We start from the raw sequence: 12,542 nt of genomic DNA, 5'->3' as shown, positions 1-12,542 counted from the left end.
TTGGGAATCAGTGTGGGAGAAAAAGCTACCACCTCTCTGCCCTGTGCTTATTTTGGTCTAAAAGGTCATTTGCTGCCGGCTCCTGCTCAGTGACATATAATCTCTGTTTGTACCTGTGTCCCTGAATTATCTTTCCTGTCCCCACGAGTGGCCTGAAAATGACCCCACAATTGGAAAAATCGCCTGGCTGCCTCATGCAACCCTAACCCGAAGTTGTTTCAGGGAGAACATTAAGCCGCCTCCCAAGCTCGCCCTCTGCCGGTAAACAAGGGTCATTTTTTTCTTAAACCCTCACCCAGCCTTTCTTGCTGCACAATGCTCTTTTTTTTTTTCCTTCCAATTAATACAGACGGAAAAGTCGCATGACCTATTCCAGAGGTTTATTGCACTGTTGTCGATTTTGGAGAATGTTTCCACTCTGTTCCTTAAAGTACACCCCTCAGGAGGTAGATAAATGTTTGACCAACACTGTCTGGCAGCTCACGATATTGTGAGTTCTCCGTGTTGCCTAAACATCCTCTTCTTGACTGAACTTTGTTCTCGTCCCACGCCACACACTTTCTACAGTGGTGGCAAGCCTTCGTTTACTCACAGCTCGAATGTGGCAAGGTCAGGGGGAGTAATGGTTTCCTTTGATCCAGGGTTGGAGGGGGATGCAAAGTAAGCATGTCCCAGAGACAAAAGAACATTTAAGAGAAGGATATGGAGATGGGGAGACTCATACCACAGGTCATACCACCATCACTCATTCATTAAAACATTTCTTCATCAGCTACTGTGTGCAAGACTTGGGACTAGGAACGGAGAATTCTTAATCCCTGCACACGGGGAACCTAAGCCTCATAGAGGAAATAAGCATAACAGTGAATCGTTAGTGAGTGTCTGCCGTATGCCAAGGAGCATATGTACATTACCTTATTTAATTTTATTTCATCCTCACAGCAATCCTGTGATCATCCTCATTGTATGAATGAGAAGACTCAGATGCAGAGAAGTTGAGTCAGACTTCTAGGTAATGAGGAAGTCAGTTTAAATGAACAATATATAAGTCTGGCACAGTGGCATGTGTGTGTAGCCCCAGCTACTCCGGAAGCTGAGGCAAGACGATCACTTGAGTCCAGGAGTTCAAGACTGTATAGTGCACTATAATTATGCCTGTAAATAGCCGTTGCACTCCAGCCTGGGCATCAGAGCGAGACCCCATCTCTTACAAAAGAAAATAAAATAAAAACTTTAAAGAACAATTTGTTATTATCTCTCATGGTTCTGGAAGTTATGGGGCTCAGCGGGCTGATTCTCACTTGGGGTTCCTTATGCAATTGCACTCAGACAGTGACTGGGGCTGAGATCCACGTCTGGAGCCAGGGCTGGGATGTCTAAAACAGTTGGGGGCTGGTGGGGCATCTCCGTCCACATGGCCTCTCCACATGGCTAACTTGGGCTTCCTCTCAGCCTGGCAGTCTCAGGATAGTTGGACATCTTAGATGGCAGCGGACTTCCCGCTGCAGCAAGTGTTCCACAAAACCAGACAGAAACTGCAAACTTTGTTGTGACCTAGACTCTAAAAGCGTGAACATTATTTCCACTACAGTCTGTTGGTCAAAATAGTTACAGGTCAGATTCAAGGTGTTTCTGTGTCTCAGTGGGAGAGCAGCTTACAAGTAAACTGAGATAACGAATTGATGCAGCCCATCCTGGAGACAAGTCATGACACCAGGGTTTGACCCTAAGCAGCCTGAGTCCAGCCTCTGTGTGCTCAAGCATTATGCCCCACTCACCTGACAGTACAGGCTCTGCCACAGAATGCCACCTGTGGCTGTTGTAAGGTATCATGGTGGCTTGAAGGAGAAGTGATTAACTGTGCCTCAGGTGGGCAGGAAAGGCTTCACATTAGAGGAAACACCCCCTCATACATACATACTCCTTTCTTCTCAGTGCAGAAGAAGACAGACGGTGGCTGCGGTGGGTGGCATATACGCCCCTGCATCACGTGAGGTGGCCTAAAAGCTGAGGGCAAGAGACAGCTCTGAGGCAGCGTGTGGAGGGGAACTGACCTGGAAGAGGGGAGCTGTGGAGTCCAGTCCCAGCTGCACCACAGTGTAATGCTGGGACCTTGAAGGGAACCAGAAGGCCAAGAAAGGAAAAACCAGAGGCCCTGGGCCTTTCCAGAACATCAGCAGGGTGAGGTTTCTGACTGTGTTATGCTCCACTCCCATCTCCAGATTGGAGACCCACACTTGGTGATCTGTATGGACTGCTCGGCAGACACCATGACCAACCGCCTTCTCCAAAGGAGCCAGAGCAGCCTGCCTGTGGACGACACCACCAAGACCATCGCCAAGCGCCTAGAAGCCTACTACCGAGCATCCATCCCCGTGATCGCCTACTACGAGACAAAAACACAGCTACACAAGGTGAGTCGCTTCACTTTCCCCTCTGAAATGAGCCACTTACCTTTTTTTTTTTTTTTTTTTTTTCCCAAGAAAAGAGAAAAATCTGAGAACATTTTAATTAAGGGATCTGGGAATTAGAACTCTGTGCAGCTGCAGCACTGGGGCCTAAAGACCCAGCACAGTGGCTCATGCCTATAATCCCAACACTGTGGGAGGTCAAGGCGGGTGTATTGCTTGAGCCCAGGAGTTCAAGACCAGCCTAAGCAACATAGTGAGACCCCTGCCTCTACAAAAAATTAGCTGAGTATGGTGGCACATGCCTATAATCCCAGCTACTCAAGAGGCTGAGGTGGGAGGATTGCTTGAGCCCCAGAGGTGGAGGCTGTAGTGAGCCGAGATTGTGCCACTACACTCCAGCCTGGACAACAGAGCAAGACCCTGTCTCAGAAAACAACAACAAGAATTTGGACCAAAATATGAACCCCTTACTCTTCACTTCTATTTCAATCAAAATGAAATATCTGTCATCATATAGACCATAAAAAGCTGGTCATATAATTTTCACAGATGCCCTTATAGTTGCTGAAAACAACTCCTTTTTCCCAGAAAAGAGAGACAGGGAGAGAGGAAGGGAAGAAGGCAGGGAGGGAGGGAGGGAGGCATGGATGAGACGTAGGCTCTGCCACTGACTCTGGACTGTGAGATTATTCACTAGAGCTAAGATTCAATGACTTTGAATTTCTATAATTTTACATCATTCACAATTGGCTCTTGGCTCCTTTGCCTCAATTTCTTGTGATAACCAACATTTTTAGAAGAAGCTGCATATGGGGCCAGGAGAGCAGGTAATTAAGTAAAACAATGAAGATAGTGTGAGGAAATGAGTGTATCAACCTAGTGATCATGAGCTCTCTGCTGAGTCACCATCAATTTCATGAATTTGGGAAAACTGCCCAGTCCTCATCCTTCCACTCATCCCATAACTATGTATCAGGCACCCATAGTCCATCAATTGCACTAGTGGTTTGGATGCAAATAAATAAGATTCTTGAATCCTTGCAAAGCTTAGGGTTTCAGTAGGAGAGAGAGACAAATGTGTGATCACACAATGAGATCAAAGCAAGCACAGAATGTGTGGCAAGGGCCCTTTCCTCCAGTGTAAGGGGGAAGGAAAGGATCCAGGAAGGTGGCCTGAGGAGGACTCGGCTGAGTCTCTGAAGTGGGGGTGCACGCCACACCAGAGAAGCCCCAAGTGGAGAAGGTCAGGAAAACCAAGTAACTCCACGAGGCTGTGACATAAAGTGCCAAGGAAAAGAGGGATAAGAGATGGAGATGGAGAGACAAGCAAGGACTAGATCAAGATGGATCATATGTGGGAGCAAATAATTGTCCTGTGAGTGATGGGAACTACCAAAGGGGCAGGAATAATCAGGATTTCAATCTAGAAAGCTCAGTCCATCATCCTTATGGGGAATGGATGCAAGAAGGTAAGGCTAGGAGACCACTGAGAGGCTAGAACAGTATCCAGGAACAAATCCATAAAGATGACAGAGTGAGCTTTTGTCGAAGAACAAAATCCTGAGGACTCAAACCGGGGAAGGGAGAGTGGGATCTCTTGCTGTTCACAGGATAAGAGACATCATCAGTAAATAACAAACTTATCTCTGAGGAAGCTACATTACTGATTCCTTGGGGAGAAAACCATTGATAATGAATTCTTATCTTCTAACTCTGTTAGTGGTCCGCTTTCCAGAATCCTAAGAAACACTGGGTATAGAAGTCTGAAAAATGCCTCTGCATTTAACTCAGAGTGTCAAATACGTGACATGAGAGACATCATCCCCTACATCCGCATCCATGGCCATTGCTAGTTGATCCCAGCACCGTTTCTCAGTAACCAGATGTGGCCTGAGAATGTTTGTCAACACAGCACTCCAGGAAGCTACTGCCAATTAATAGGACTTGATGTGCAACATGAGACTTATTTGTTGTGCTTTGTATAACCTCTGGCTGCCACATTTTTAAAATAAAGACTTCGATCTTTAAAAACAGTGCCAAGTGCAATGGCTCACACCCGTTATCCCAGTTCTTTGGGAGGCCAAGACAGGAGGATTACTTGAGTCCAGGAGTTTCAAGACCAGCCTAGGCAACATTTTGAGACCCTGTCTCTCCAAAAAATGCAAAAATTAGCTGGACATGGTGGTATATGCCTGCGGTCCCAGCTACTTGGGAGACTGAAATGGGAGGATCACTTGAGCCTGGGAGGTCAAGGCTGCAGTTTGCCATGATCGCACCACTGCACTCCAGCCTGGGCAACAGAGCAAGACTGTCTGTCAAAAACAAAAAAAAAAACAAAAAAAAAACATAAAACAAACAAAAAGTGTTTTTGTTAGAGCAAAGTCTTAAGAATTCAGGGCTGCAAAGGCCTTTCCAAAATTAGATTGTCTAGTGATTTTCACCTTTTGAGCAGCCAGGAACATATACAGAAGTTATCCAGGTAGAAAGATTTCTTCCATCTGGGCACAGTGGTTCATGCCTGTAATCCCAGCAGTTTGAGAGGCCAAGGCAGGCTGATCTACTGAGGCCAGTAGTTCAAGACTAGTTTGGCCAATATGATGAAACTCCATCTCTACTAAAAATACAAAAATTAGCCGGGCATGGCGGTGCACGCCTGTAATCCCAGCTACTCGGGAGGCTGAAGCAGGAGAATCACTGGAATCCAGGAGGCGGAGGTTGCAGTGAGCCGAGATCGCGCCACTGCACTCCAGCCTGGGTGACAGAGGGAGATTCCATCTCAAAAAAAAAAAAAAAAAAATCCTGGTGTGGTGGCGCGTGCCTGTAATCCCAGCTACTCAGGATGCTAAGGCAGAAGAATTGCTTGAACCCAGGAGACAGAGGTTACAGTGAGCTGAAATCGCGCCACTGCACTCCAGCCTGGGTGACAGAGAGAGTCCCTGTCTCAAAAAATAAAAAAAACAAAAAGAAAGGTATTTCTTCCACTTTTAAGATTTGTAAAGGTGGGAAAATTCCTAAGTAAGGATTTAACCACTTTTAGAGTTGGAAAATCCCTCTTAGTTCTCTGTTGTATTATTCCAACCTGAATTCTACAAACTCACAAATGACTGCTCATGAGTACAGGGTTGAGTTCTCAGACAAATCTGATTTCTGGAATCTTCCTTAGAGCTTTCTAAGTTAGTGGTGTCCAAAAGACCAGATTACAACACACTTAAAGATCTTCATTGGCTTTTATTCATGATTCTAGAATTGGGCAGACCTCAGGACCAGAAAAATGTTTGAAGAATAAGCCACATGGTCAAGCAATATTTATGTTTAGAAAACAGAAGTGAGGAACTGAGGTTAATTAGTTATAGCCTTATGTGAATCAGCTGGCTACCTACTATGACTTAAGCTCAGCTGCTGAAACTACCAAAACTCAGCCATCTGTTACAGTGTGTACATCCAAGTTGTTTGTTTCATTTAGCACAGATGACTCCACATTAGTTCAGTCTGTTGGGCCCAGAACAGGAGCCTAGTCCAAACCAGTGGCCTCCTACAAATTTTATTTAATGGTGGAAAACAGGTTTGCAGTCCCCTGGCTCATCTCTTCAACTTCCCCTGCATTTTGGAGATGCTGGCAGCTGGGTCCGTGGTGAGGTAACATTATGATCCACTGCACAAATATGTAAAACCTCTCCAGCCCGGACTGCAGACCAGCATGAGCTTCAGCCTTCAGGACTCCCAGAGAGCCTCAGGGAGACTGCTTCATCCCACTGCCCCTGCCCAGGGCCGTCCCCTACCTACACAGCTGCAAAGATGAACAGTCCCCCCTACACACCTAGCATAGAGACAGTGTGTGCTGGGCCCAGGAAGCTGAGATTTGTCTGCAGGTATCCGTGGGGTTTGCCAGTAGCTAGGGCGACAGAGCAGGGACTGCAGGAGAAGCAGGGGAGGGGATAGGATTGTTTGCTGCTGGAGAGGGAGAAAGCCGCTGGCCCGTTCTGTTGTCTAGCCTCTGGGTTTTTGCCCAGTCCTCTTGCATCAGCTTAATCTCCCTTGGTTTCTAAGTAACAGCTTGTGGCCTGCTCCTGTGATGCTGTTTGGATTGTTTGCCCCTCCTCCCTGTTGTTTTATTGGACCCAAGACAGGGCTGCTCACTCAAGAGGACCTCTGGGTCACTTAAGGAGCTTTCTTAAAATTAGGTGGGGCTGGTGAATGCACTTCAAGAAAGCAAGTGAGATGAATCAGCAGTTCTGTGAGATTTATTTAGGAATTAAAGCCACAGGGTGGGCCAACCCATGCAGTCCACAAATAGGCCACAAGCACCGCCCTCAGGCCTCTACCCAGCAATGCTGACACTGAACCCATCAGCTGACACCCTCCATCCCCCACTCCATAACAGTCAGCCCTTTGGCCACCAGCTAGCTAAGGAAAGTGCAGCAAAATTTCAAACAAAGATAATTTTTAAAGCAAAGCAGAACTTATACAGCCACTCCCTTATTCTTTATGTCATCATAATGCCATCCTTGTACAATAAAGTTAGAACTTCTTGTAACATGCACACCAGAGATGGAAGTATATGTGATACAGGTGTATCCCTTTCTGCCCATTTTCCTCCCTTTCATAAAGCAGAGGTTTGCCCTGCATCCGAGAAAGAATTAGAACAGAATTTTCCTCCATTTCATCCCCCACCTCCCTACACTTGGGCCAGGCAGCGTTCGCCAGTCATGGCACTTCCTACCAAGTCTGAATGCTGCCTCAGAAACTTGCTCAACACAGCAGTATGGACCATCACCCCCAACTGACTAGAATTAGCCTACAAGAAGTTTTCTTTCACCTTAGTGAGATAATTTATTATGGCATAAGTAACTGAAATGTAGCATTTGGGGATGAAAAGCACAGTTACCAGCCAAAGACTCCGTGGGGGGTGGCGGGGGGAATATGGGCCTGTGCATCAGAAAGCCCCAGGCACACTTTCATCAACTTCAGTGAGTCATTTTACTGCTTCACCTCTCAGTTCTTCTTCCTAAAGTGGATAGAATACGATCTACTAGAATTGACCAAGTCTATTATTATAAAAGTAATACATACTTGCTTTATAAGATACAGAAAACTGATCAGGTGTGGTGGCACATGTCTATAATCACAGCAGTTTGGGAAGCCAAGGAGAGTATGGGTCACTGGAGCTTAGGAGTTCTTTTTTTTTTTTCTTTTCCTTTTTTTTTTTTTTTTGAGTTGGAGTCTTGCTGTGTTGCCCAGGCTGGAATGGAATGGCGCGATCTTGGCTTACTGCAACCTCTACCTCCTGGGTTCAAGCCATTCTCCTGCCTCAGCTTCATGAGTAGCTGGAATTACAGGCACCCACCACCACGCCCAGCTAATTTTTTGTATTTTTATTAGAGACGGGATTTCTCTTATGTTGGCCAGGCTGGTCTCGAACTCCTGACCTCGTGATCTGCCTGCCTTGGCCTCCCAAAGTGCTGGGATTACAGGCATGAGCTACCACACCCAGCCAGGAGCCTAGGAGTTCTTGACTATCTTGGGCAACATGGCAAAACCCATCTCTACAAAAAATACCAAAGTTAGCCAGGCGTGGTGGAACACATCTGTGGTCGCAGCCACTCAGGGGACTAAGGTGGGAGGATTATTTGAGCCCAGGAGGTTGAGGCTGTAGTGAACCAAGATGGTGCCACTGCACTCGCCTGGCGAGATCCTGTTTCCAAAAAAAGAAAAAAGAAACAAAGAAAATATAGAAAACTAGGTAGTCCCACCACTCAGAGGCAAACATTGTGGAGCGTTTTTACCACATCTTTTTGCTGTGAATTTTAAAAACATGATTGTGATTGTAGGTAATACTGAGCCAGACTCCGTGGTTGTAGGTAACAGGTGCCAACTCCCGCTGGCCTAACCTGAAACACAGAACTTCATTATAAGGTTAGAAGACTCAAGGCTGAGGCACAGCAGGCCCCAGAAGGCGTGTGGGATCAGGCCTAAAAGGCTCCCAGTGCTCCCCACTGCTTCATAAACACCGTTTCCTCCTCTCTAAGCCAGGTTTTTTCGTCTTTCTCTGGCCTACAAGCCAGAATATGCCCACCTGACAGCTTTCGCATTTGCACATTACCACGACACTCTGATTCCCAGCTCCAGATTCCTGAGAGAAATGATGTGGTTGGCCTTGCTTTGCTCAGGGTCTCCTTGGCCCTCTTAGCTATGGACAGGCAGCTGGGGTCACAGGGGGCTTTTTCGTTTTTTTCTGTACTTTACTGAGTGCATATGGTATGTGTGGGACACGACACTTGGTGCTGGGGACGCAGCAGTCAACGTGACAAAGCCCCTCACTGAAAAGAGAAAAACAGGCCAGGCACGGTGGCTCACACCTGTAACCCCAGCCCTTTGGGAGGCCAAGGCAGGCAGATCACTTGAGGCCAGGAGTCCGAGACTAGCCTGGCAACATGGCAGATGTCTCTACTAAAAATATAAAAATTCGCTGTACGTGGTGGTGCGCATATGTAATCTAGCTCCTGGGGAGGCTGAGGCACGAGAATTACTTGAAGCCGGGAGGCAGAGGTTGTGGTAAGCCAAGATCACGCCACTGCACTCCGGCCTGGGTGACAAAACGAGACTCGGTCTCAAAAAAAAAAGAGCAAAACAGTATACAAGAAAATAAAGCAACCGCTAACAAGTCCTGTGGATAAAACAAAACAGAATGTGTTGTTGGGAGTGAGCACTGTGGGCAGCTGTTTGGAAAGTCTGAGGAGGTAGCATTTGAATTAGGACCTGACTGATATAAACATGGTTACCTGGGACTCTTCCCTGTGAAGCAGATGGAGGACAAGGAATACCCAGAGAGAAGGGCTTGTTGTGATCTGAGAGAAACCAGAGAAATAGCTGTCTCAAGTGGCATAGGCAGAATTGTATCAAATGATATTTAAAGCCTCTTTTTTTCCTAAGTATAAGTAACAACTACACATTGTTTAAAAAAGAAACAAACTAGAAAATTTAAGAATATAAAGGTAAACATTAAAATTATTCAGAATTATTCCACCCAAAGATAATCACCAGTGAACATTATGATATATTTCCTTATATTTTGTTTTTTTTTCCATTTTTTATGTACATTTTGTTCGTGGCATAATTAGCCCAGAAACACCCCAGGCCATAGATGAAGAGGGCCTGGTAACAGATTATATCTGTCCCTGCGTTATTTGCTACTCTTAACTGATTAAAAAAATAAAAAGAGAGCCCAGTGACTCATTAAACATGAGTTTTACAGACACAGAAAATCAAGTTCCTTGGCAACTCTGCTTTTGTAGAGGAGATAATAAGCTTTTTTCCTCAGCCATTCTGCTGCTGCAGTGTCTCAACTTTGTAAATAGTTTGACCGTTTCCATTAGGTCCTGACATGCAATGATCCTCGTTGTTCTGGTCACCATGCTGTCAGGAGAAGCCCTATGAATTGAGGCAAGAAGAATGAGAAGTTTCTGCAGTTTCTGGTATTACTGAGGAAAGTGGAAGCAGAAGGTACCATAAGGTCACATTTCACCGCTTGGTTGCAAAATCTACTGGGTAATTCATAACTGACTGGATCCCCAAGTTTGGAGTCTAATACAAGTAAAGGAAAACCCAAAATTACTTTTATACCTTGAATTCTCTGTACTAAATTCTTAATTTTGATTCTTCTTTCAGTTGGCTAAAGTAACTCAACTAATTTTTAGTTCAATTTCTCAGTGAATATCTGAGAATGCCATTATAGTGGCTTCACACACAAATGACAGTTTCACTGGACATAATTTAAGTCATAATAATTATTTTTCTACCAAAAGTCAGTAAACATTGCTCTATTTTTTTTTTTTATTGTTTGTTTTGAGACAGGGTCTCTCTGTGTTGCCTAGTCAGTCAGGTTTTCAGTGGTGCAATTACGGCTCATTGCAGCCTCAACTTCCCTGGGCCCAAGTAATCCTCCCACTTCAGCCTCCCAAGTAGCTGGGACCACAGACATGAACCACTGACGATAAGGGGCAGTCCAAGTTTTCAGAATTCTTGTGACTGTTCTCATTTGTGGGGGTCTTCACGAGTATTTTAGTAGGAAGCTGGGAAGCTGTATTGGGATGCTTGCCAGATTCCATGCGAGGTAAGAGCAGGGACGATGGAGGGAATATTTTCCATCTCTGGTTAGTTGAATCTGCAGGTGGAATTATAGGCACCCACCACCACGCCCAGCTAATTTTGCAGAACTTTGGATAAAGAGAGTAGACTGTATATATTTATGTGTGTATGTGAGAGTACACACACACACACACACACACACACACACAGTCATGCATCATTTAACAGTAAGGATACGATCTGAGAAATGCATCATTAGGCAATTTTGTCATTGTGCAAACATCAGAGAGTGTACTAACAGAAACCTAGATGGTATAGCCTGCTACACACTACAGCCTGTCACTGTATTGAATACTGTGGCAATTGTAACACAGTGGTAACCATTTGTGTATCTAAACATATCAAAATATGGCAAAGATACAGTAAAAATACAGAATCAAAAATTTCAGTGGTAGAATTGCTGTATAGAGTGTTTACCATGAATCCAGCTTCCAGGACTGGAAGGTGCTCTGGATGAGTCTCTGAGTGAATGTGAAGGCCTAGGACATTACTGTATACCAATGTAGGCTTTATAAACACTGTACACTTAGGCTATGCTACATTTGTAAAATATTTTTCTTTCTTCAATAATAAATTAACTTTGGCTTACTATAACCTTTTTACTTTATAAGCTTTTAAAATTTTTTCACTTTTTGACTGTTTCATAGAACTTAGCTTAAAACACAAACACATTGTACAGATGTACAGAAATATTTTTTCTTTATATCCTTATTCTATAAGGTTTTTTCTATTTTAAAAAAATCTTTTTTTTTTTACTTTTTAAGCTTTTTTTCTTAAAAACTGAGATGGAGGCACACACATTCGCCTAGGCCTGCCTACACAGGGTTAGAATCTTCACGCCACTGTCTTTACCTCCATATCTTGCCCACTGGAAGGTCTTCAGGGGCAGTAACATGCATGGAGCTGTTGTCTGCTTTGATAACAAGGCCTTTTTCTGGAACATTCCTGAAGGATCTGCCTGAGGCTGTTTGACAGTTAGCTCTTTTTTAACAAGTAGAAAAAATGCACTCTGAAATAATAATTGAAAGTATAATATAGGAAATACATAAAGCAGAAACCTAGTCATTTATTGTCATTATCAAGCATTGCATACTTTACATGATTGTACGTGCTATACTTTTCCAATACCAGCAGCACAGTGGATTTCTTTACACCAGCATCACCACAAACACGCGAGTAATCCATTGCGCTGTGACATTATGATGGCTACCACATCACAAGGCGCTGGAAAATTTTCAGCTTCATTATAATCTTATGAGACTGCCATTGTATAAGCAGTCTGTCATTGACCAAAACATTGTTATCGGTGCATGACTATATATATCAACACACCCGCAATTAACAATGCCCCTCACAACCTTGCCTCCCTCAAATAACCAATGTGAACAGCTTATTGTGTATCTTTCCACCTCTCCTCCCTTCCTCCTTTTCCTCCTCCTGTTCTCTTTCTCTCTTTCTTTTCTTCTTTCCTCCAGCCCCTCATTCTTTCTCTCTGAAATCAAACTTTTTACTACGGACACACACACACAACTATGGTGGGGGAGGGCTGATTTCATGCAACTAGTCCCAAGCTGTACACACTTCTGTGAAACACCTCCAGGTCAACACACCACAATATTGTTTTCTTTTTAACAGCTATATAATATGCCACAATATAGATATTCTATAGTTTACTCAACTAGGTTGTTTCTGGTTTAGTTTGGTTGTTTTTGTCTACTACTAACAACGATGCAGTGGAAAGACATGCTGAATTCGATTTTTTTCTAGTAGGAGCGACTGCTGAGCTATTTGAAGCAAAGGCTGATTTTTTTTTAACTCATTCATTTCCACTCCCCTGGCTCTCCATGTTGCCCTGGGAAGAGTTCTTTGAAGTATAACAAGTAAAACAAGGAGCTTTGGAATTTCCCAGCTCCTTGATGCTTAGCCTTTTTTATCAGTGCCCCATCTTCACTGGGGGTGCTTATCAGTTTCAAGTCTGAAGCATCC

General features: G+C 44.4%; 1 protein-coding gene across 7 annotated transcripts in view; it reads left to right on the top strand.

Moving 5' to 3' along the window:
* The window catches only part of AK5 (adenylate kinase 5), a 280,641-nt gene that overhangs the window by 255,195 nt on the left and 12,904 nt on the right, over window positions 1-12,542 (top strand). For 2 of the 7 annotated variants that reach the window (XM_063711701.1, XM_009248804.4), the window contains exons 13-14: window positions 2,223-2,414; window positions 9,785-10,022. In XM_063711701.1, coding sequence (XP_063567771.1) covers window positions 2,223-2,414; window positions 9,785-9,850 — 258 coding nt within the window. In that variant the 3' untranslated portion in view covers window positions 9,851-10,022. Of the gene's footprint in view, window positions 1-2,222; window positions 2,415-4,131; window positions 4,443-9,784; window positions 10,023-12,542 lie in introns of those variants that run through there. The other 5 variants (XM_063711703.1, XM_063711700.1, XM_002810687.5 and 2 more) reach the window with 3 other exon arrangements.

The sequence above is a fragment of the Pongo abelii genome, chromosome 1 (assembly GCF_028885655.2).
Source record: "Pongo abelii isolate AG06213 chromosome 1, NHGRI_mPonAbe1-v2.0_pri, whole genome shotgun sequence".
In the NCBI taxonomy this organism is placed as follows: Eukaryota; Metazoa; Chordata; class Mammalia; order Primates; family Hominidae; genus Pongo; species Pongo abelii.
Note: the sequence above shows the minus strand (reverse complement) of the source record. Positions and strands in the feature narration are given on the sequence as shown.